The 25,767-nt window shown below is 33.6% G+C and overlaps 3 protein-coding genes across 3 annotated transcripts; 1 reads left to right on the top strand and 2 right to left on the bottom strand.

The window, feature by feature from the left end:
* Window positions 1–16,104: 16,104 nt before the first annotated feature.
* Window positions 16,105–17,388, top strand: LOC124456957 (piggyBac transposable element-derived protein 3-like). The gene has a single exon (XM_047007259.1). The coding sequence runs from the start codon at window positions 16,105–16,107 to the stop codon at window positions 17,386–17,388; it is 1,284 nt and encodes a 427-aa protein (XP_046863215.1).
* A 597-nt stretch (window positions 17,389–17,985) lies between these two features.
* On the bottom strand, window positions 17,986–19,792 carry LOC124458020. Its single transcript, XM_047008135.1, has 2 exons — window positions 19,695–19,792; window positions 17,986–19,614 (listed from the first exon to the last, which is right to left on the bottom strand). The coding sequence occupies exon 2, from the start codon at window positions 19,560–19,562 to the stop codon at window positions 18,219–18,221; it is 1,344 nt and encodes a 447-aa protein (XP_046864091.1). The 5' UTR covers window positions 19,563–19,614; window positions 19,695–19,792; the 3' UTR covers window positions 17,986–18,218.
* A 401-nt stretch (window positions 19,793–20,193) lies between these two features.
* On the bottom strand, window positions 20,194–22,066 carry LOC124456956. The gene is made up of 4 exons (XM_047007258.1): window positions 21,967–22,066; window positions 20,444–20,894; window positions 20,303–20,365; window positions 20,194–20,241 (listed from the first exon to the last, which is right to left on the bottom strand). Exons 2-4 carry the CDS (start codon window positions 20,888–20,890, stop codon window positions 20,194–20,196), a joined length of 558 nt encoding a protein of 185 aa, XP_046863214.1. The 5' UTR covers window positions 20,891–20,894; window positions 21,967–22,066.
* Window positions 22,067–25,767: the final 3,701 nt, after the last annotated feature.

Here is a 25,767-nt window from a genome sequence, read left to right as displayed (position 1 = left end):
ATATGAGAAGACGGTATGCATCTGCAGAAGAGTTTATGATGTCCCAGGGCCAAGAGTTTATGATGTCCCAACCTCTTGTGGCACATAGATTCTAACCACAAGCTCATCTCTTGGCGCTTTGTCATCCATGGATGTGTGGATGGTTTTAGTCGACTGATAATAAGTTTTCGTCCGCTCAAAAACTGTCACCCACCCATCCCAGATTTTAACCAAAATTGCACCAATTGGAAGTATAAGTAAGTGAGTTATGAAAGCACACCAATTTTGAGCTCAATATCTTTATTTGTTCCTGAGATATTGGTTTTTCAATTCTCCACCAATATTGTTGTCGGTTATAGCATTCTTTATGAATGGTACACAAAAATGTTTGGTATTTCAACTGTCGTTTTCTATCCTTTAACTCTGTAGACAAGAAAACTGGTGATATACCATTTTAATACATGCTGAATCAGAATATGAGGTCAAAAATATCATTACTTGAAAAGAAAGGCATATTTTCTATGTTAAACAATGGTATATATATATCCTGAAACCATAAAAAGGATCAAATTACAAACCGAAAATTACCCATGTTGGCAATGTAGGACCAAACCCATTTTTGGTGTGGTATATGAATACATAATGAGGATTAATTTCACCAAGTTTTGGCTTGGTGTCTCTTCTACTTGCTGAAAAATATGCCAACAAATATATGGTTGAAATCATATGTAAATTCTTAATTTTATGGAACTGTCATATCCAGCATTTGCAATCATCACCTTTAGAAGTTGTTATTTGATGTTCAATAATGTTAATATATTGTTCAGTACTGTACTGTACTTTTCAAGTTATGTTACATGCTATCTGAGTTATTCAGCAAGTGCTTGTTCAATTGTGCATATGTCTTTGTCCCTCAACTTGTATTGTCTTCCTGTTACTGTTACTGGTGCCTCAATGATGCAGACCACATTCATAATTAGTACAAAACATACATTATCTTTCCTTGGTCAGGAGAAGGATCTTGCTGGGTAGCTTGGATGCATAAACTTGACTTGAACGTCATCATGTTCCTTATCTACTACATCAACAAGTCCAACCCAAAGTTTCTCATCATATGAGCAAACAATAAAGTCAGACATGTTTGGATCTGCCAGCTTCACTAAGTTTGTCTTCCCCAACACTAGATTAAACTCTAAGGCATAAATTCATCTCCGAAACACGTTTAGCTGCCATAACAATTTCAGAGACGGGGGTAAATTGATGAAAGCTTCTTGTGCCAGGAAGAGTAGTTGCAGTGCTATACCTTGTCTCCAACATGCTCCTGATAGGAACCATCTCCTCAGCTGCAATAAAGATAACATGAACTCCTTTGACTTCTTCATTACAGTACTCGAAAACTTGTTTAGCTGTCAGAATGGGATGCGAGTGAGTTTTTTGTAGACTGGCTCTTGCTGTCAATCGTTTCAACGTACCTCCAAGGCCATCGCACGGAGATTTGCCATGGCTTGTAGCGAAAAATGACCATTCACATTTCACATTGAAGTCCTTTTCATGAAGGCGCAAGTTGATAAAGGTCTTATAGTTCTTATGTTGTCCTGCACAGCCATCGCTGAAATAATGCATCATACTCAGTGTTGTGAAAATCTCATCCTTAATATAATGAACAGTTTGTTTGATGACTTCATAAACAAAGCATGTATCATGATTCAAGTCATCTGAGATGAAACAAAGAGATTTCTCCATAAGTTTATTGTCTTTCATGTAATACAACACAATTGGATGGAGGGTGCATGACTGCTTGTTCCAATGAAATCCTTGGATTTCATCTTGAATTACGAATAGGTAATTCTCAGCAAAATCTCCCAAAACAATTACCTCGTTTTTTTTAGTTCTTCCTTACATTTTTTAAGATATTTTGCCTGTGCTTTAGCAATGTAGGAATGGGCTGTGAGTGTGTTAAGTTTCTCAACAAGGAGGGAGATAAAATCCTCAACTGGCATGATCTGCTGAACCAGCTCCGAGCAATCAACATTTGTCCACTGTTGCAACTGTATGGTGCACTGGTCATTCTCATCATCAATTTCAGGTTGAAGCTGCTCTAAAAGGTAGTTCTCCAAATCTTGAGTGTCAGGCGGGCAGTTGGGACAACGGTGAATCATACACTGCTTAGAATCTCTGCAGCATACCATCATGTTCATGAGCTCATGGTGATCCTTGTCAAAATTCACAGCGCTCAGCATCAGAACAACATTTTGGTGAATTGTGCACACACAAACAGAATGAGTTCCTGAACAGCCAACCAAAACACCCCATTTTGGCCTCAAACTACAAAACTTTGAAAATCCTACTTTTATATCTGGATACTTCTCTTTGAATGCAGCATATAATTCTTTCAAGTCACAAAGGAGAAGGCGTTTCTGCTTGTGGACATTCCTTGCAATACTGACGCAATCCTTTTTATCCGGCATAAGTCTACTGTATTCATCATCACAGTAGAAATCAGCAACACATCTTTTTGTTTCTTTTGATTAACCTTTTCCTTTCTTCGGCCCTGGTAACTCCAGAATGCCGTTTTCTTTTACCAATTCCCTTGCTTGCCTGACCATATAAGCAGAAACATTAAATTCATTTTTCGTTTTTTCAATCGACCACGAAACTGGTGCAATGGTGAGTATTTGGATTTTCTGTTTTGGGTTACAAGACTGCATTTTACTTTTCATTAGATCGACAACACGATCTAAGTTGTCTGCTTTTTCCTTCAGTTGATCGTAATTGTCAGGTTGGGCGCTTTCTGATGGGTCTAGGTTTTCTGAAATAACACCAATTACGTTTGCAACTTGTTTTTGAGCGGTAGATAACTGTTCGAGTTTTCGTTTACCCAAAGTAACTTTGGAATGAGAAGGAACGCCATGTAACTTTATTGGGCTCAAATCCACCTCTTCAAAACTTGTGTCAAGCTCATGTCTGCTGACAGTCAATTCTTCTCTGTATATACAGGACATGGTTTCTTTATCACTTTCTTTATCTGTCTGTGAATCTGGTTCAACTGGACAGAGCTCATCCATCTTATTTGTTGGATGAGCCTCCAATTTTCTAGTAAGTTCCTTGCAACAAGTTGGGCAGATCTTCTTCGCAGGAATGACAGATATGTTGATGCTATTAAAATCCTCAGCAATGTTCAGAGACACCTCCCGCAGTGAACCTTTGACTGGTTTTTGGTGACTATTAAATGGGTTGCAGCAGCTTTTTTGATGGTATGAATATCTTCTAAAAGTTAACTGCTTATGATGGAGACAAATTTCATGATCAGGGCTGGTTGAAATTCCTGTTCTCATTGATATCAATTTAACCTGCTATGCTGTTAGATCACTGAACGATCTTAGGTCAGTTGACCGGGTATGAACAGCTAAGTGACACTCTTTTTCAAGGTGATTTCCGATAGAGCACATCTTCAAGACATTCTTTTTTGTAAGAGAAAATAGAGACTTGAGAGTAAACTAAATAGTGATTGTAGAGCAGCAAACGAGTAAAACATGTGTAATGAAGTTTTGGATTGTGAAACTTTGAACACTTGTGTCAGTGATTTGTATTTAATTGAGATATACTTCATGTATGAAAGTTATTGGGTACCAGCATAAAGAAATTAAAAATAAACCATTGAAATATTACAAAAAAACAGATTTTTGCCATATTCCAGCAGAATTTTCAGCAAATTTCAACACTATCTTTGGCGAATTTTTCAGCAAGTAGAAGAGACACCAAGCCAAAACTTGGTGAAATTAATCCTCATTATATATTCATATACCACACCAAAAATGGGTTTGGTCCTACATTGCCAACATGGGTAATTTTCGGTCTGTAATTTGAACCTCTTATGGTTTCGGAATATATATAAATCTTCTATTTGTACACAAACGCATGTAAAAGAATTTATAGAAGCTGGTATGTCACACATTGTAAATGGGGGTTTCTTTTATTGCTTTGAGTTATTTCTTAAAAAACGACTTCAAACGATTGCAAACACCAACATATTCACATTGTAAATGCAATAACCATAAAAAAAAAAGAATAGGGAACATATTCAACTTCACCTCTATTCGATTTATATGCAAATTGAAAAAGTTCATATTCTCCTTCATAATAAAGTTGATTTTGTTGAATTCTTTCTTTTCGATTTTGCAACCAATGAACAGTATTTCCTCTCCAAAGAAATTCATTTACATTGTATTTGTAAATACGTTTTCCATTAGGATATTTCTTAGAGTGTTTTTCAACATAGTTAATACAGTTCAGTGGTTTAGTATTTTCTCTTGTATTTCGTCTTGATGCATTTATCAGTTTCTTAGACATCATGTAAATAATACCATGAAAGCAAGCCTCACAATGATTATTAGTATACAATCATTGTCACGCTTCTTTTTATGGTTTTTTTATTTATTTTTATTTTTTATAAGTACTAACTTCACAACATTTTTACCCAAATAAATTTATTTTAAATTAATAAAAATTCTTTTTTTGTCTTTTTTTCTTATCTTATATCTTTTTCTACTTTTTCATACATATCTTTTATATTAATCTCAAATTCCATTCTTAGAAGATTTATAAATTCATTAATTTTCTCTGTAATCTTTTCTTCAATTTTTTTTATTTCTCCATTTATTAGTGGTAATATTTTGTTAAATTCAGAAAAAACTTTTGATTCTACAGAAGATTCAATTTCACAATAGATACATTTTGTACATAATGACTGCTTGCATCTTTTTAGAGAAGAAATATGATTTGAAGTAAAATTATTAAATTCACGAAAGATCGACTTTCCACATGAAATATTTCCAAATCCAACTTTATTTTTGGAAGGGTAATACACATCATTTTTTTCAATCTTTCCTTATTCAATACCAATATGCTAATCTTCCACTACAATGATATTAAGTAATTATATATTACATATTTTAGTAAATAAACAGAAAAAATTAAGATTTCTTGTCTTTTATTTTTAAAAAAATCATATTTCTTATTTTTATAAAAAAATTCGAATTTCTCACTTTTTTAATCATATTTCTTATTTTCTTTTTTTTAAAAAAATTCGAATTTCTTACCTTTTTTATCACCCTTTTCATGTGAAATCTTCAATAAAAGATTTATTTTTTCATTTGGATGTTTTGCCGTCAAATTGATAATGATGAAATCTTCAACTCAAAGTATTACTTTTATATTTGAGCGCGATGAAGATTTTGATGAAGAAAAAGATTTAAGTCAAATTATTATGAAATCCGAATATATATCTAAATTCATTGATGGTGGTGCAATGAATATTTTTAATAAAGAAGTTGAAGATGGAAGAAAATTTAATTTCAAATTATGCGATGAAGGGATGATAATCAGCGAAAAAGACAGTATTGACAAATTTATAGAAAAAATGGATGACTACTTTTATTATCATGATGAAAAAGAAATTTATAAACATATTACACAATTGGATTTAATTAAAGTATTTTATAAAAGTATTATTGAAACAATTGTAATAGTAACTATATGATATATGTAAGATGGAAAAAGTATTGGTTATTGCATAATACAATTTCTTATTGGCAATATGGTTGTTTTGTACAGAATTATTGTATTAATTGCTGAAATTTTGGAAAAATGGTTGCGGTCTTCAAATGCAAATTTAAGATGGATAAAGTATTATATATATCATCGCAGTCATCAAGCCACAACTAGATCGCTTCAGTTTTCCAGATGATGTAGAAGATATATTTAAGAAGATGAAGTCTGATTGACATTTGAGTGTTAGATGTTTAGTATCATTTCTTGCTGGTGATAATGGCGGATTGGCGTAGTAGAACTATAATATTCAAAACTGATGATGATGAAACTTTGAATAATGTGTTTCTGTCTTCAGATGTCATTTTGAGTTGGAAAAAGCAGTGTGGGGTTTTTTAAGTTATTGATGAATGTCAAGAAGATAATTTAAGAATGATTTTTGATACATGTGAAAATAAATATATCTTGGAACAAAAATCTCTTATTGAAGCATTTATTAAAGTATTAAAAAAATATTTGGATGAAAATGATGATAATCACCAACATTTTGAACAAATGAAAGTACTCATGAACAGTAATGTTGAAAAAATAATTTTTTATGTAGCTGAATAGGTTGAAGATGTGTGTATATATATAACTTACCCCTTCCATGTTAAAACAGATTGATGGAAAAATGTCTAGTATACACAAGTATCAATGTATCTTTACAAATTGTATACACTTTAAAAAAAATTGTTCTTTTTATTTTAAATGTTGTGAAAGATTTTACCCATGTCATCATTGTCATAATAAAGATAATTTTTGCAATAAAAAAGTCAATCCAAAAGATATTTCCTGGATAATGTGTAATTATTGTGGGTTTGACAAGGATTCAACAGCATTGTATCAAGTGTAAGAAAAAGTTGGCTGACTATTTTCGTGGCAAATGTAAGGTTTATGATGATTATTCGAAAGATCCTTATCATTGTGTAAAATGTGGTGTTTGTAGAATTAAATTACATAGATCATTTCATTGTGATGCTTGTGGATTGTGTTTCGAAAAGGAAGAAGGAAAAAATTAATATCATATATGCAAAAACGAACATGATCAATGTATGATATGTTTGGAAGATACATTAACTGGAATTGGAATGTTAAAATGTGGACACAAAATACATTTTGATTGTTTGACACAATTATTATTAAAAGGATTTTCTAATTGTCCGATATGTAGAGTTGATTTATTAACACCAACATCCATACCATCAATTTAACAAGCGTCTTTAAGAACTGTGTCTGGTACAACCTGATACTATCCTCAATAAAATACAAAAAACATGAATTTTTTTATTATATGAGGTATTATATGAAGTATTAGATAAAGTATTTACAAATTGATATATATAAGTGAATTTTAAGACATTTTTCTAAAAAAATACTCCATTGTGTTGTTTAAAATAATTTCTTGGTTGAGTTCTTTTAATTGATCAAGTAATTTTTTTCTTCTCTCAAATAGATCAATTAAAAAATTTGCTTCTTCCTCATTTTTACATATGATATTTCCTTTTATAAGTGAATAAAATTGTCTATTAACACAATTTTGTTCGGTGTTAAAAGATAACATATTACAAGAGTATTCAGGATTTTTAGTGATTTCGTTGTTGTATTCTTCAAGTTGTTTTGTTTGGTCGGACATCCTCTCTTTTTTTTTATACTTTCAGTATATTTTTTTTCTTTATTTCTTTTTATAAACATATCGAAGCGATTTTTGTTTCTTTTGTCTTTCAAATAAAGTAAAAAATCTTCATATGACACGTTTGATGCCATTTTTTCTTTATAATAAAGAAATTTTTAACGAGTATGCACTTATATACTACTCGAATTTGTTATAAAAATTGTATTTCCTTTCATTTCATCTATTTATGGTATGATTACCCTTGGTTGAACTTGCTACATACCCTTGGTTGAACTTGCTACATACCCTTGGTTGTACTTGGTACAATCTGATACTATTTTTTGCATAAATTTAGAATATAACCTTGACTTTTCAATTTGATTGACATTACTGACGTTACTAATTGGGATGCTTTGAATTTTTTGACGTCAATAAAGAATTACTACATGTTTTTATTACTATATATGGTCATTATGCATGCTTAAATTTTTTTTTGTTTTTAATACAAAATTTGTAAGAAATTTGTCTTTTTGCAGAAAATTCATTTATTGCGCATATATAAAAGACTCGTTTGAAATTAACGTGTCATATATTTGTTAAGTATGTTTTATAAAATGGAATCACAAGGATCAACTGCAAACACATCAGACAATTCAAGTCCAAATACATCTGAAGATGAAAGTCCAAACACACTGTATTGGCTCAAAAGAAAATTTTATTATATAGCTGATGATGATGATGTAAACATCGAATTTAGCGAAAATTATAAAAAAATTCGCGAATTAACAAAACAAATACTTGACGTGCAGAGTCAATTAGAAGAATTGAAAGAGAAGCTAATGCAAAATGAAGCAAAAACTAATGAATATTCAAAAGAAATTCAAGTTTTGAAAGACGAATTGAAAAAGAAGCAAGAGCAAAATGAATCAAGTCATGTTGAATATTTAAAAGATATTCAAGGTTTACAAGATGAATGCGATTGTTTAAACAATTCGTAAACTGATTATGAAAAAATAAAAGAAAATACTCAAGTAAAGTTAACATTAGCACAAGCTAAGTTGGATGAAGAACTTCAAAGTGAGTGAAGTGAGTGTAATATCAAAAAACGATGATAGACAAAGTGAAATATAGTTCATGAAAACTTTAATATAGTTCATCAAAAATTTTGTTTAAACGATTAACATGCAGTTGTTTTTCATCTTCGGATTATTAACATCTAAAAAAATAAATTCTAAATAATCTTTACATTTTTTAATTACATTTTCCTTTTTTCTTTTTTTTTCTTTTTTTTTTCTTTTTTCTTTAGTTCATTTAATTTCATGTCGTGTTCCAACTGTCTTTGTCTTGATTTGGTGACTTTTTGAAATTTAATTGTTTCTTTATCAATCAGCTCTATCATTTCATCGCAAACTTCTTTTACTATGTGATTGTATATTTTATTGTTTTTTTTATTCTGTTGTTTAACTTTTGCTTGACGACTTTAGTATCGTAAAATTCTTTCTCTTTGACATTTCCTCATTTTTTTTTTGTTTGCTTTCACCGTTTGTTTCTCACTGCTTTTGAGATAAGTGTATGGTTGCAAGTGAAGTAGATGAAATAAATGCTTTAATTTTATAGATCAAATTTTTTGCGCAAATATAACCTTGTGACCCCACAGACATACTGTTTTTGCGTTTACTTGTTTCACATATGTTAAAACTTGCGATTTTTGTCATAACATAAACCGCATTGAGTATTCAGTAGATGAATGTGGTGAAAAAAAAATTTGCATCTAGATTTTAAAATAAAACTTATATTTTCGATTTTGTTGAAGCTAGTAGTTTCAGATTCTATCATCACCCGTAAGATAATTAAAGATAATTGTTCAATAGATGTGATGACAGCAAATGGATTCTGTTTGTGTTATTATTAGTGTTGTCTAAAATTACATAATTCTGTTTTGAATTTATTTGTAAAAAAAATTGTTTCTATATATTAAAACTTGCGTTTTTTTGTCACAACACAAACTGCATCGATTGTTAGTAGTTGAAGGTTAAAGTGTGTTTTGTAAATCGTGTATCACAATGACTTTGACACCAAACGACAATTTTCTCTACAATATAATAGATGATAAGATGTATAAATGTGAACATCGCATCGATACCACCATGGAATTTATAGAAGACATATTAGAGATGGCACACTCTGAATTAAAAAAACAAAATTACGATCAAGTTAAAGTTCATCAATATTTTCGTGTGTGTAAAGTTGAAATCAAAGTAATCAAAGAATTACAAAAAAAAACGCGAAAAACTGAGAAAGTTATACAGAAAATGTTAGAATTTTACTAAATATTAATACAAATCTTATATTTCAATTTTGTTGAAGATAATAGTTTAATAAATGTGATGACAGCAATGGAAGATAATTTTTCAATAAATGTGATGACAGCAAACGGGATTTGTTTGAGATATTATTAGTATTCTGTTTTCAATTTAGGTATGATTCTATATATTAAAATTTGCTATTTTTGTCATAACACAAACCGCTTTGATTACTAAATACATTAAAGCAGTGCAAACAATTTTTGCATCTTGGTTTAATACAAAACGCATATTTTCGATTTTGTTGAAGTCAGTGTCAGATTGTACCAGTCACAGGTATTGAAGATAATTGCTTAATAGATGTGATGACAGCAAGCAGATTTTGTTTGAGATATTATTAGTATTCTCTCGAGTTTATGCAATTCTGTTTTGAATTTAGGTGTGATTCTATGTATTAAAACTTGCGATTTTTGTCATAACACAAATCGCTTTGATTATTAAATACATTAAAGAGGTGAAAACAGTCTTTTTATCTTGCTTTAATTCAAAACGTTCATTTTCGATTCTGTTGAAGTCAGTGTCAGATTGTACCAGTCACAGATGTTTAATTGATATTTAATTGATATGATGACAGTAAATGGGTTTGTTTGTGTTCTTGAATGTTCAAGGGCAACTAGCAAACAAAGACACTGTGTATTGAGATGTAGATACGAACGTTCAAGGTGAAACGGAAACAAAGGGTATTTTGTTGTAACAAGAGTATTTAAGAACGCGTAAATATCATAATTGCATCAAAGTTTCTCAAGCTTTGTTGAAGTTATCTTGTTGGAAATCGATTGGAATCTTTTTGAAAATCGTTGACCACTCGCTATTTGTTGAGGAAAAACTTGTACAGGTAAGAACTTAATATCATTTGCTTTTATTTACGAGGTAATTTTTAATACCACAATTGCATTAACGCTTCTCTAGTTACGCTAAAGTCTGTTTATTGGAGACTCTTCCAAATACTATTGCAAAGACTTTACGTTGTTTGAAATAAAGGTAAGAATTTAATACTATTTGCTTTTATTTTAAAAGCTATTTTTTAATATCACAATTGCATTAACCCTTTTCTAGTTACGCTAAAGTCTGTCTTCCAAATATTATTGTAAAGACTATACGCTGTTTGAAATAAAGGTAAGAATTTAATACTATTTGCTTTTATTTACGAGCTAATTTTTTAATATCACATTTGCATTAACGCTTCTCTACTTACGCTAAAGTCTGTTTATTGGAGATTCTTCCAAATACTATTGCAAAGACTTTACGTTGTTTGAAATAAAGGTAAGAATTTAATACAATTTGTATTTTATTTACGAAGTATGATTTTAAATATGTTAGAAAATTGATTGTAAATTATTTCATGGAAAAAATTATAGATGATCACACAGTATAGAAAACGATTAATGGTTCATTTGAAAGAGTATTTGTATCATACTGATAAAATTTTTTTCAAGGGTTGGAATTTATCATAAAATTTTATTGTAAAGACGTATATCAATTACCCACAGAATTTTTAATAGCGATGCAAAAACAATTTATTATAAAAGTCAGACAATATAGTCCAGCTGTTAATGACAAAATTCTTCACTTTGATGATACAAGTATGAAACTTTCTCACATTCTTACTATGCCTATTAACACAAAATTTTGATATAGGGCCAGCCCATATTTTACATTTAAAACGAGTTCTGCGAATGTCATGTTTGATGACGTCATCAGTAGTAAGTAAAATAAAGTTCAGAGAAATCTGCAATTTCCCTGTATATTCTTATACAACAGCTAAAGACGATAAAAAAACTATATTACAACTTTTGCTTTTGAGCAATACATTCTGAAATATTCTACATTAAAAGTGTTTTTAAAGTGCTGACTCAGCACTTTTGTTCAGTGCTATTGCTCTTTCTTAAATACATCGGAAAAGCGCCTAACGAAGAACAGTAATATTAAAATAATTTTAATGCCCTCATGTTATTGACAATCACCCCCACAATTACACAAATGAGTACAAACTAAATGTGCTTTGACGCATTTACAACGACTAGAACATGAACTTTGCATCCGAATAAGTTCATAACAGGCATCTTTAACTTGAGGGAGATTTGTCCACTTTGGTAACCAAGAATTTTCATCACGGTACCAGCCCCAACCTGACGGAGTTGGTATAACCTGCTCTTTCAAGCAGCACTGCCCCCAGAAAAATCCACCTTGCAACAATGCACGCTTAGTGTGCTGGAGCAACGCTTCTTGGGTTGGTGGAATGTTATCCAGTGTTCTTGACTTTTTGGCAAACAACTCTTGTCTAGCCTCATTGACTCTGGTGAGATTACTTGTACGATCGTATAAGAGGACCACATATCGCTCAATCACCTGTAAAGCATTATATGAATCATAATAGAGACCTTATTTGATAGATACAGGCCTTTGGCGGTTTCTGAATTACCTGCAAGGACGAACAATCAATCCTTTCTGGTAACAAATTTAGCTCTTGCAACGCTAATGTTAGCTCTGGAAATACATTCCATACATCCCATGCAGTATTCTTTCCTCGACCTCCAAAAAAGGAAAGAGTATCACACCCCATAAAAGCGTGAAACAACGGTAGAACAGATGCCTTGTCAGGTCCGATAGTCGATGCAATTGTATGCGCGGGAATATAACGCGAGTGCTTTCCTGTGCCATAAAGAATCCATAATTCTTCTGCTTTGATGTTTTTCACAATTGAAATGGCCAGTATCAATACGTCAGTATCATTTGTTCTTACAACAATCCTCTGGCGGCCGCAGTCACTTGCATCTAACACGTGCACCATCAATCGTGTGTCAGCCTCTTCATGATTACATGGTTCCAACATTGATACTTTGGTTCTTTTAGGGAAGCACAAGACCTTTTCTTCAAATGTACTGTAAATTTCTCTTCCTTCTGGAATCTGCTGGGAAATAACTTTCTGCGCTAAGAAATTGAATAGATCCATTTTGTTGGCATCTACGTGCAGGAAGCCCTTCCAGTCAGTAGGGATCAGTGGCGTGCGGTGACCGAATTTAATAGGCAAGCGCTGACAGTGATTCCACAATGCATTCAGTCATGTTGTACAGGTGTCGTGAAAATACCGAATGTAGAAGTAGAACATAAAAGGATGAAAATTCCTATGCTATATATTTTATAGTAACATCAATCTTATTTATACCTTACATCAGTTACATGATATCTACCGGATACAAATATCAAAACAACTACGCAAAAGGAAGCTCTTGTCAATATCATAATCTTGTATTACATGCTACAGATAATATCTTCTACATACATAAATTGCAAGACAATAGGCGCGAAATGTATTGTAGCAGTCGTGATTATAACAATTAAGAACAGCCAGTTTCGCGCACAAATTGGCACGGTGTGTTACAAACTGAGGCCATGGCGTTGTTTAATGTTTATATTTTGGTATAATGACGTCATGGCAACGTGTTCTCCCGTTCTTCAAAATGTGTCTGGCACTGACTCGTACGTTTCAGAATATCGGAGAGTCGTGTTTATTATTTAGTATCTTGTACCTTTTATTTTTAGTCATTAATTTACGAATTCAACGACACAAGACTAACAAGAGCATAGTGTTTTGGTCATAATGCTAGTCATACTTTACCACAACACACGTTTGCGTGCATTTCGATATCTCTGCAGACTGCGGCCCCTGGTTGTTTACGCACATTGTGCGCAGAAAATAGTAAAATAACCAGTAAAGCACCTACTACTTTGAATTAGAAATCAGAACATTACCTTTCGCTCTCAGTCATCTTTTAATAAACGATAACATTAACGGCGTGAATAATTCGGATGTCCAATGTGTTGAATATACGAATATTATTCGTGCGCTGATATGTGTTTAAAATTGCGAGCGTACAAGACTGTTGACCAATCGCTATCAAGCGGCGCCCTTAGAAGCGCCGCTTGCCTTTTCTCGATATTCCTCGAATAAGAAGCCTCCAAATCTAGATTAACGCATGTGCAAATGTTCAAATTGAGCTCCGAAGGCAAGCGCGCTTGCCTTGGTTAATAAATATTCTGTGTATTTAATCCACTTGACTCATCTTACAAGTGTAGCAAAGTGAAACCGAAAACCACGACAGTAAATCGCCTATAAATAGCAAGCATTTCAACTGTAAAGACAATTTAGACAAAAGATTACATTGACATTGTTTAGAACAGAAATATTTAAACTGATTTTGCTCAAAGATTGATCCAAAAAATTTTTGTTCGGTAAAATGCTTAGGCAAGCGGCGCTTGCCTACGCTTGCATGACCGCACGCCACTGGTAGGGATACGTGCTGTCGATGAAACCTTGCGGCGTTGACCAAAGCCTCTCTTCTCCCGTGCGTTTTTTTTTCAGCGAATCCTCTTTGTATACATCCCACACTAAATCAATTCTTTTAGCTGATCGAAATTGCTTTAACACATAAGGAATGAAAGCAAACTGAGGGTACTCTTCGAACGTTTCCCAAGTTCCAGGTGAAATCATTTGAACAACAACAGCCCCGTCTAAAATAATAACATCGGGAGTTGGTGACTGAACTTTGGTAATGGGCTTGATACACTTTGTCAAGTCTGCTTTATTACCAGTACGCAAACTTCCTGCTTGTGAGAGAGATGGTGGCCATGGTTGGTTCTCATATTTAGGGCTAGGACCATCGTGGAAATTTGTGGATTTCGGTCCACAAATTTCCATAACATCCACCCAATGGAAATTTGTGGAAGTTGGAAATTTGAGGATCTCATTTTTTGGAATTTTTTTTTTTGGAAATTTGTGGATGGAAATTTGTGGAATGTGGAAATTTGTTTATTTATATTTTTGGAAAATTGTGGAATGTGGAAACTTGATTATTTCAATTTTTTTTTGGAAATTTGTTGAATGTGGATTAATTATTAAGGAAAAAGTGTTTTTATTCATTTTTTTAAAGAAAATTTATTTTTTCTTACCTTAATATTTCTACGAAATTGAGATTAACATTGCTCTTGAAATATCTCTTTTGTCTGTATGAAGAATTTATTCTTTTTAAGTCCGTTATTGGCTTCTTCCATGTTTATTCATTTCATCAGATTACTATTTTCCAGGGTTCCAAGCAAAGCTGTGGAACCCTGAAAAGTAGTAAATCCAGAGAAATCTAAAATTTTTGATTTCCATTTCATAGGTGCAGTTTGCCTTTAACGAATGCTTATGAGCTTGAATAAAACAGTGATCTACAAGTTTAAGAATTTTTTTTTGTTGTACAAGTCATTTATAATAACAAATATAATATAAAACGTACTTCAAAATATTCTTTTTAGCTGATCAAAGTTAGTCACATATTACCAATATTCTATTAATGTAATACATTCTAAATGTACTGACCTCAATTAACATAACATAAATATTTCTGTCCAAATAGCCTAACTTTTATATATATGATATCAAAATATGAATATTATTTACATAAAAATTTACATTTCAGATTCCTTCCTTATCGCTTCTTTGCTCGTTTTATGTTTCTGAACTTATCCCTGAGTTGCTGTCTAGTGTATTTTTTCAAAATTTGGTAATATTGACAGTCCTCGGACTCACCAATTGCATGGATTATGTCTTTTGTAATACTACTTGGTGGCAGGTGTGATGTTGCTTCTTGAATAGCTTGAAAATCTGCCTCACTAAACGTTTTTCGCAATGATACAGATGATGACTTAGAGGAAGTTTCTTCGGCTAAAAACAAGTTTCTCTTTGCAATAACTACTCTTGCCTCCAAAGGCACAATTTTTGGAGAAATTCTTTCAAAGTGGCTTTCAACCCAAGTCTCAGCTTTTTCAGCAGGTGTTAAGGCTTTCATTTTACATGTCGAATACTGGACTTGTGATGATTCACACTCTTCTTCATCTTTTGAAACTTGTTCTTCCTGTACTTGCAAGGCTTCTTGACGTATTTTTTCTGCATTTATTTCTTCTGACTCTTCATCTTTGCTTTCATGATCAGCAATTTCCTTTAACACTGGAGGGCCCAAGGGGTCATATATGACCCCACGATTTTCATGGGCCGATTTGAACCTATGCGTTTACACACAATAAATATTGACCCTATTGGGCCAAAGTCCCATATATGACCCCTTATTCGTGGAGGTCTGGTAGCTATTGCATATGCTATGTCAGCAGAATATTTTCACAAAGATGGCGTCCTTTGCCCATGAGTGTGTTGATGTTTGTTGGTGAATTTCAAGGCTCCATCATGCTTTTTATAGGGACTTTGTGAGAAAATCACTGCACACTGATAAATATTTAGCTCTTCCTTTATCTTTCAGTAGTTTTTTGTGCAGTATTGTTGCTTTCTTCATGAAATAAATTCAATTTGAAATATACGGGTCATATATGACCCACTGGGCTTTACGTCAGGTGAGCCTCTTATTGCCTTGTTGATATATAAGCAGTTTATATTGAGCGTATGAACTATATTGTAGACGTTTTGTCGAATTGTTTGTTAAATACAAATTTCTTATTTGTATATATGAATTCATTTCAGAAATTTTCAGTGTTTAAATCTTTTCCTCTTCATTGTATTAGTCAATCATGTCCACAAAGAACAATGATTACACAACCAACGATGTTCTCGCAATTCTTGATGGTGACAAAAGCGATTTCAGTGAGGGTGGTTATACTGATTGGTCTGAAGATGACAGTATGTCTTGTGGGGACAAATCATGGAGCTTGGCTGAGGCTGGTTTTCAGAATGAACCAGTATTGAGTGGCAACGAAGATGATGGTTGCAATTGCAATGGTGAAGATCCCGAGGTTTATAATAGTGCTGAGGACATACCCTTGACTGCCAGATTAGTCAACAACAAGAATCGCAGTGTCCAGTATATATGGAAAAAGAAAACATTCAAGCCACAGAGTGACAAATTTCAAGGAAAAACTGTGACGGCCACAGATCCTATTGGTTTGTCTGAAACGCCATTACAGTATTTCAAGCGATTCGTTACTGACAAAATGTTAGAGCATATTGTGGAGCATACCAACCGATATAGCACACTGAAACATGGAAGATGTGCCAATGCATCTTTGAAAGAAATGGAGCAGTTATTAGGTATGTATTTCAAAATGGGTCTTGCTGAAATGCCATCTTACAAAATGTATTGGGAAAATGGAACTAGATACCCAGCAGTTGCTGATATTATGAGCAGGAACAGGTTCAAGCTGCTTTTGGGTACAATTCATTTTGTGGATAATGAAATTGTTACTGATGACAAGAAGAAAAACAAGCTTTGGAAAGTTCAACCATTCTTGGAAATGTTTCGCATGCAATGCCTTCAAGTCATTCCAATTCAGCATCAGTCAATTGATGAAATGATGATTCCATACAAAGGTAAGTTTGGCAACATTCGTCAGTATGTAAAAGGCACACCCCATCCCTGGGGATTCAAGGTTTGGTGTAGGTGCTCACCGAGTGGCTTGCTACATGACTTTGAAGTCTACCAAGGAAGAGTTGAGGGGAGAAAAAAGAGTGAATATGGTGTTGGTGGCTCAGCTGTTTTGAAATTGTGCGAAACTCTAGAAAAATATGCTCAGTATAAAATATATGCTGACAACTTTTTCACCTCTATCAAGCTGATTGAGAAGCTTTCAGCAGATGGATTTTTATACGCTGGAACAGTGAGGCAAAACTGTTTGGGCAAAGCTCTGAAATCCAAGCTTTTACCAGAAAAAGATCTCAGTCGAAATGGCAGAGGCTCCTACGATGTTAGAGTTGAATCCACCAGAAGTATCGTCTGCCTCAGGTGGCTTGATACCAGGGCAGTCACCATGTTATCCAACTATGCTGGCGCTGAACCAATTGACCAAGCTCGTCGTTAGGATAAAAGTACTAAAGCATACATTCAAGTGAACCGACCTTATGTGATCAAGGAGTATAACAATTATATGGGCGGCGTAGACATGTTAGATTGTCATATTTCCAAGTGCAAGTTGTCACTCAGATCACGCAGATGGTACATGATTCTGTTTTGGCATTTCATCACTCTTGGTATGATAAACGCATGGCTCATTTACCAGCGCGATTGTGAGCTGTTGAAAGTGACAGGGAGTGACGTGCTGAAGCTCCGTGAATTCCAGGCAATGGTTGCACAAGGTTTGACGGACGTTGGAACCAGCAAAAAACGTGGTAGACCATCTGAGGAGAAGTGTACCCCAAAGGCACAAAGGTGGTAAGAGTAGAACCATTCAGGACGTACGATATGACCAAGTTGCACATTGGCCATATAAGGGGAAAAAAAGACGTAGATGTGCTGTATGCAAAACGATAAAAACGGATACATACTGTGAAAAATGCAACATTCCACTATGTTTCAATGAACGCCGAAATTGTTATAAGGTATATCATGTAAAATAGTTTTTGCCATGTTCAAATCTTTTTTAAATTACCCATTTATATATTTTACCAGACACATACAGTTTTATCATAGTTCTTTTTTTTATAAACGGTTACAATTTTAATAAACAGTCATTATTTTGTTGTTAGCGTATTGTATTACTTAACACCCACGAAGGCCCAATGGGTCACATATGACCCATTTGCCCAATTTGTTCGGATTGCACGAAATTCTTAAAAAAGACCTCTGTTATGTTTAACCGGCCCATAGTAAGTGTTCTTGACTGATAAAAAATTTTTTTCTCACGTAAGCAAATTATGGGCCCTCCAGGGTTAAGTTAGTGGTCAATTTTGAAATGGCTTTAGATATGTTCACATCTTCTCGGTCGGTGTTGCACACATTGTAATATTTCTCAGCAGTCCTCACATCATGCGTCATTTGTCTTGCCAACTGATCTTTTGTTATGGTGGAGTGCTGCTCTCTTTGCAATGATATTATAGATTTGCGTAAGTTACTACTTTTCAGCGTTCCAGGTAAGTCTATGTTCAACTTTTTTCCGAACTCTATCAGCCTTCTACTAACTCGGCTCTCATCCAGAGCTTTTCCAGAAATGGCAATGAAAAATGCACCTTTACTATTGCTTCTGCCAGGCTCAGGACGATGATGAGAAGACAATGTAGCAAAAATTTGCCTCATGTTATTTAAGTAGGCATCTGCTATGCATTTTAGGGTATTGTCCCAATATAGCTTTGCGGGACCTAAGGATTGTGTCTTGTGTACCAGTGTTTTTGTTACATAAGTGTGCTCTATCCATTCCCCTTTTTCAAACTCATCCACAGTTAAGTTTGCAAGTGCCCCGGATCGTTGGGCACTTCCAAGGACAAGCATTAACATGAGATAATCTCGGACTGTGCAAAATTCATTCACTTCAATGTAGTAGTTAGGTTTTTGTGCTCTAGCACAAATTCCTTTCACTTCTTTCAATATTGAAGTGTTGGTCAACTTCTCAAAGTCCTTTGACCTCAGCCGTTGTTTTTCTGCTTTTTTTCTATTTTCATTTTTGCGTTGTTCACTAGCCGTTCTGAATGAAGATGGCCAACATTCCAATCTTTTTATTGCACTTTGAATTAATTCAAATTGCTCTGAATTTAACTGAGGGAAAATGTTGTTTATCATCACTTTTCTGGCAAGCATAAACTTCAACCATAACTTCAGAGAGACAACATATGTTTTTAGCGTGTTTGGAGCCCTTGGCTTTTGTAAGAGATCGTTTCCAAGGAAGAATGAATTTCTTAGCTGATCTAAGCTTTCATCTTGCCACAAGATGGATGCGTCATTTGGTTCATCTTGTAGCTCGTAAAGCAAGCGACAAATCTGACGAGAATGATCTGATGCATCCCTTGGTTTTCTGAACTTTCCTTCAAATGATATCAAGTATTGGTAAAACATTTTGATAAGAGGCAGTTTTTCTATTCTTTTTATTCTTTCCGATGAAAGCTCATCTTTCGGTTTCCTTGGTCTTTGGGACATGTTTTGGACTGCTTGTTCGACATCATCATCCTTTGTTGTGTTTTGTTGTTCTTCTTCATGAGGTACAAACTGTGAGTAATTTACGTAGTTGCTTCTTTCTTTCCGTCGTTTTGCCATTGTTTTCTTCATTTTCAACTCATCTTTTTTATATTTTCTTGCAGCAATGGCTTGTCTGTTGTAACTACAAAATAGTGGAATACGTAATGACATCACCACTGGTTAGATAGAGAATGCTCATTTAACAAGAATTTTTTGTCATACCGAATATATTCTTCACTTTCCCTTTGAAAGCGATGAAAATTAATTAGGTGTTTGTCAAGTCTAATTAGAGTTTTTTCACAGTTTATAACAGGACATTTAGTTTTTTTGTCTTGCAGATTTTGGATTATCTTTTAAAGCTCTGTGCTTTGAGGCCAACGTTTGTGCACGACGCTTGGACATTTTGTGGTATTTTTTTAAATGAGATGATAAATACTTGAATTGTCCTTTGCACTGAGGGCATCGCTTGTATCGTCTTTGCCACTGAATAATTAAAATATTAAATTGACAAAACTTCAAATGAAAGCATCTAAAAAGTTTTTACCTTTTGTTCTTCTTGTCAGAATAATACTTACTTTCAGAAAGTGTTTCTATTTCCTTCAAATATAAATGTGTAACAACTAAAAATACAAAATCAGGGAAAGACACCGAAAATAGCACCTTCTCTTCTCCATTTGAAGACACGTCATCCCCAGGCGTTTCGTCAATTTCTTCCTCAGTTTCACATTCCAGTTCTTTTCTTCTTTTTCGGAGGCTCATTATCACTTTCCTTTTGGAAAAAGGTTTGTTACATTTATTCATACAATGTAAAATTGAATAGATAAAAATACCTCAAAATGAAAAGCAATATTTTTCATTTTGTGCCTTGTTCTTGTTGGACTGTCACAAATCTCCTAAAAATGAAATAAAACATATTTCATATAAAAAAAGCATAGATAGTAAAGCTTTGTTCTTTTTAGTTACAAAACTACCTCTTCGCTACTACTTGATGACAGTTCACCCTCTTCTTTTTCTTCATTCGATGATGTTTGAATAATCTCTCCCTCCTCTTTTGACGATGTTGATGACTCGCCACTTTTTTCTATAAACAAATTTGCTTCGGCCTTTTTGTAATTGAAATTGTTGGCAGTTCCATAAATTCTAATGAGTGCTTCAGGTAGAAGCACCGAAGATGCAAAGTCAAATAGATTACTGGCTTTGGTAATGTTGTATCTTTCAAGAATTAACTGCAATGTCTCCTCATGTTCATTCGTTGTAAAAAAACCCATTGGGACATTAAAGTTTAAGTCATCTCGGTCACGGGAAGACTTATAAAAAAGTCTGTATCTTTCACAATCACCTTCACCCTGTCGTATCATGTCCAAATCTTCAGCAATCTCATTAAAGACAAGTTTTACATTGACTTTTTTTGCTGACATCTTCCTAAGTAATAAAGATGAAAAATGGATTTTTTTGTAATTTTGCTAAAAAAATTTAAAGATTTATCTCCCCCCGGATTATTTCCACTGTCACCAAAATTAAATGGTTACATTGGCCATTGAATGTCCTTACATATACCTTTAAAACATTAAAGAAAATAGGAAATTGACATTTTACAAAAATTTCAAATTTTAAAGCTGTATCTCCCCCCCTGGATTTTTTTAACAGTCACCAAAGTTAAATGGTTAGATTGGCCATTGAATGTTCTTACATATGGCTTTAAAACGTTTGTCGCAGAATTCACTGAGTTCGTCCAGAAAATTGATCTGCACTCTGATTCGGTTTGTTTTATGGAGTTTATTAGCAATGAACAATCTACACAATCTCTTCGACTATTACAAATTTGAGTCTATTTATATGTTTACATTTCGTGACTTACGTGCACTATTACAACATGAATTAATTAAGAGAGAAAATACTTAGGAAGTGTTAAGTATATACACCCTAATTTTTAATTATAATTTTGGCACACATAAAACTGTGCATGGGAACTTATAAAATCTGGCATGCAATAAAATATATAAATGAAATATCCTAAATTATACAACAACGTTTAAGTAAATAAGTATCACTTTTAAATAATTGGAAAAAATGAAGAAAGTCAATTTTCCCCCCCTGGATTTCGCGGCGGCTCGAGACGCTCAAAGGCATTTGCCTAGATTTGGTAATGATAAAGAAGATAGCATGGTGTTCTTTTCTTAAAACGATTAAACAAATGAGTTATGGACTCGGAAGGGTATACACTTAACAACAAGTTTAACAATATATCATCTGTAGTAATGATGACAAAAAAAAAACACTGCAAACTAGATTGACAAAGTTCAAAAACCAAATAAAAAGCAGTTGCAAGCATAAGAAGCACGTTACATGCTTAAGATGAAGTTTTAATTTTCAAATGGAAGTTGAAATACAAAGATGAAAAAATAAAAACATGGAGTGAAATGATATTGTCAAAGTTTACCCTCTTTTTAAATGAAAAACTTTAAATTTTCGTATCAAGCAGGTTCTTACATACCTTATGTTGCTAATTATTAGAAAAAGCTAACGAAAAAGCTTCAGATTCCCCCAAACGAACCAAAAACACTCCTCTCTCAAAACATGGTGTTTCCAATATGGCTGCCAGGTGAAAAAGGAAGTAAAACTTATAAAACAGGCGTTTATTAGAATAAACTTGTTTTATAGATATAGTTTAATATTTTCTTAAACATGTTAAAGCCATATGTAAGAACACTGTATGCCAAATATACCATTAAACTTCGGTGACTGTTGAAGAAATCCAGGGGGGGGAGATACAGCTTTTACAGAATTATTAGAAGAAACTTGTTTTAAAGATATATTTTAATATTTTCTTAAACATCTTAAAGCCATATGTAAGAACACTACATGCCAAATATACTATGAAACTTCGGTTACTGTTAAAAAAATCCAGGGGGGATATCGACCATTTAAAATTTTATATTTTTGGAAAAAATCAATTTCATATTTTCTTAAACATTTTAAAATGATATATGTTGTAAGATTATTAGATGGAAAATATAACCATGTAATTTTGATGACTTTTAAAAGAATCCAGAGGGGAGAACCACCGTTAAAAATGATATTTTACAAAAAAATAGAATCAATATGACAGATACTCCTGAAAGTCTGTATGGTAGTTCACACACCATAGACACACGCACATGGCCATTTTTGTAAAAACTGAATAAGATTTAAAGACAATTTCCCTTCAATCCACAAATTTCCATCAAAAAAAGTAAAAAATCAACAAATTTCCAAATAATCAACAATATTCCACATTTTTTGTCTTGGAGGTAGTTTATTGAGATTTTCCCAAAATTTGTAAAAAAAAGCACATTTAGATAGCTTATAAAATGCCAATCATAGGTAGCTAAGGACAAAATTTCATATCTTGAAAAGTAAGCATATTAAACAAATAAAAAAGATATTTTTAAAAAAAAATAGGATCAATATGACAGATACTTCTCAAAGTCTGTATGGTAGTTCACACACCAGACACACGCACATGGCCATTTTTGTAAAAACTGAATAAGATTTAAAGACAATTTCCCTTCAATCCACAAATTTCCATCAAAAAAAGTAAAAAATCAACAAATTTCCAAATAATCAACAATATTCCACATTTTTTGTCTTAGAGGTAGTTTATTGAGATTTTCCCAAATTTGAAAAAAAAACACACAGTTAGATAGCTTATGAAATGCCAATCATTGGTAGCTAAGGACAAATTTTCATATCTCTTAAGGGTAAAACGACAATTAAGAAAAAGTAAATCAGCCAGTTTTTTTGTCTAAAAAATGAATCAAACAACATAGCACAAGAATAATTTGTTATTAGAACACTCATGCAGTGTTTGGTGCTTCCAATATTAAAAATTCCTTAGATAAAACAATTTTTAAAAATCCACAAATTTCCACGATGGTCCTAACTCATTTTAAAAAAATCAACAAGTTTCCATAAAAAAATCAACAAATTTCCACAGATCAACAAATTTCCAAAAATCAACAAAATTCCATAATAATTCAATTTGTTCAGATTTCAGCATAAAGATCGAATTTTTTTTTAAAAAAAAGCACAGATTCATTCTAAGCATCGCATTTTACTTAGGGAACAATAGCTTTTTTCTTTTCTGAGATATTTTAAGTTAACTTTTTCAAAATTTGGTCTTCGTATGAAGAAGATGTATCAATGAGTGAACTACTTGACACTACCTAGACTTTGCCGAAAACTAAATCGAGAGGTAGGACCATCGACAGGGTTTCGCACTGGAAGGTCGGGGGGGGCAGGGGAGTGCACCCACGAAATTTCAGCTCACGCGGTGAAAAGGGCGTGGCCTTTTCAGAAAAGTGGAAATTTGTTGATTTTTTTTTTGTATTATTAAATAACTCCGCCCCTTTTAGAGATACAGCCGTCCCCAAGAGGTATGTAATTGTGTGTCAGTAGCACTATCCTCATGCAAAAGCAGGTCACCAAAGACGGCCTCGTTACTTCTTAAATGCCTTTAAAGTATCGATCCACAAATTTCCAATGGTCCTAATTAAAGAAATCATCGAGATCACCACTTCGATTTTGACTGGCTATATACAATCTTGAAAATAAAGCACAGTCTAGTTTCAGAGTTTGTATATTTACTTTATCTTTTGACGAAACTCTTTTTCTTCCTGTTTTAAACGTTGGCAGATTATTTTTTTTTCAACGTTTCAGTAATACTCTTGCTTCTCTCAACAAATCTTTCTTTAACAAATGCTTGATATTGTTCTTCTCCAAGGGTTACAACATTCTTCACCGTGTCAACAACGGAACTGTTCATCACGTCATTTGTGTGGATGGCAAATAGGTCTTCGCTCTCTTCTACAAAAGGATTCTCCATCGCTTGAAAATTGGAGACGACATTTGAGACATCTTTATAGATTCTCTTTGAATGGATGGAGTTTGCTCATGGTGTAGCTGACTGTCTACATGTGTACTCATCTCGAATTCCCTAATTATTCGTGCAATTTCTGGACCTGCAATCATCCATCTCCTTAAAGCTGAAAGGTTTTCAGTTAGTCCCACAGCACCACCTTCTCCCTTTACCACTGCATTAACTTGCTCGTGAGCATGATCTAATGCTATAGCTGAAAACTGTTTCTTCATTTTATGCACCACAAACGAGCCCTTGGAGAACTGGTTAAAGACGTCAGGGTGTTTGAATGGAAGCTCCGACATATCACTGATATGGACAGAAAGCCATCTTGCATAATTAACATTGTTCAAAGCAAACATCCAAGGGACAAGTTGCTTAATTGACTGGAAGTATAAGGAGAAATTAGCTTCTCTAAATGATCGCAGTAGTTGTAAACATTGTAATTCTTGTTCCAAAACTCTGGTCCAATACAGAAACTGAGGATGATCCTTTGACATATCTTCTTTCCAAATATGGAATTCTTTAGCTTCCCCATTGTCAACTTTCATCAGATACTCCTTATAGGCATCTTGTTGTAGGTAGTAGACTGGCTGCTGTAACTTGATGTGCGCGTCTTGTTCTTGCCACATGATTGCAAGCGATGAATGACTGTACAACACCTTGGTTAGCTATACATGCGTTAGTCAAATTTCGGTCCAGCCACTCCCATCAAGCCATTTTCCTAGAACTTTAAAAACCGTCATCTCAATGTGTAAGCCACCAAACATCACCACAAATTTATCTTCTCCATGACTGTTTGCAAGAGTCCATTGAATTTGCTTGGCTAAAGCAAATAGGGGCTGGTCTACGGCGATAACTGGAGTTTGAGAGTAGTTGACATGACGAACAGCTGATTTAACAACATTCATTGAATGTAATATCATCGCAAATGAATGAGCATTCTCCCGAAACATTTTGAGAAGTGCAATGATTGCCGGTTCGTAAGAGGTTGACGACGTTTTTGACGCTCGATATGCTGCCCATGAAAAAGTGTCGTCCTTACTCAGGTCTTCCTTTTGAACGAGATGTCGCACATGTTCAAGCCAGTCTTCCTCCAGATCTTGCCTTTTGTTGACGGTGGTAGACACAGTTTGCATAACGGTATGAAGTGGAGGGGCATAAAGTTCGCCACATGTTAGAGTCACTGGTGGGACATTACAAAATGATGGTGGAAGCTGTGAAATTTTTTTGGAACTAGAAATAGACGAATCAAATAAGTCTACTTCTCTACTCTCACCATTTTCATGAACTGTTGGATGCTGCACGAGCGAAATTGCTGTACCGTGGAAAGAGTCTTGTGCACTTGTGGAGCTGGGATTATGATCTATGTTGTCAACTGCTGCAGTTGTAAACAAT

The sequence above is a fragment of the Xenia sp. Carnegie-2017 genome, unplaced genomic scaffold, assembly GCF_021976095.1.
Source record: "Xenia sp. Carnegie-2017 unplaced genomic scaffold, XeniaSp_v1 HiC_scaffold_6, whole genome shotgun sequence".
Taxonomy (NCBI): Eukaryota; Metazoa; Cnidaria; class Anthozoa; order Malacalcyonacea; family Xeniidae; genus Xenia; species Xenia sp. Carnegie-2017.
This window is presented reverse-complemented; position numbering and strand designations above follow the sequence as displayed.

Excerpts from the sequence above, each read along its gene's own strand:
- LOC124456957 (XM_047007259.1), top strand. The coding sequence starts at position 16,105 with ATGTCCACAAAGAACAATGATTACACAACCAACGATGTTCTCGCAATT.
- LOC124458020 (XM_047008135.1), bottom strand. The coding sequence starts at position 19,562 with ATGAAGAAAACAATGGCAAAACGACGGAAAGAAAGAAGCAACTACGTA.
- LOC124456956 (XM_047007258.1), bottom strand. The coding sequence starts at position 20,890 with ATGTCAGCAAAAAAAGTCAATGTAAAACTTGTCTTTAATGAGATTGCT. Across the intron at positions 20,366-20,443 it reads CATCAAGTAGTAGCGAAGAG|GAGATTTGTGACAGTCCAAC; the intron begins GTAGTTTTGTAA and ends TTTCATTTTTAG. Across the intron at positions 20,242-20,302 it reads ATATTGCTTTTCATTTTGAG|GAAAGTGATAATGAGCCTCC; the intron begins GTATTTTTATCT and ends TTTTTCCAAAAG.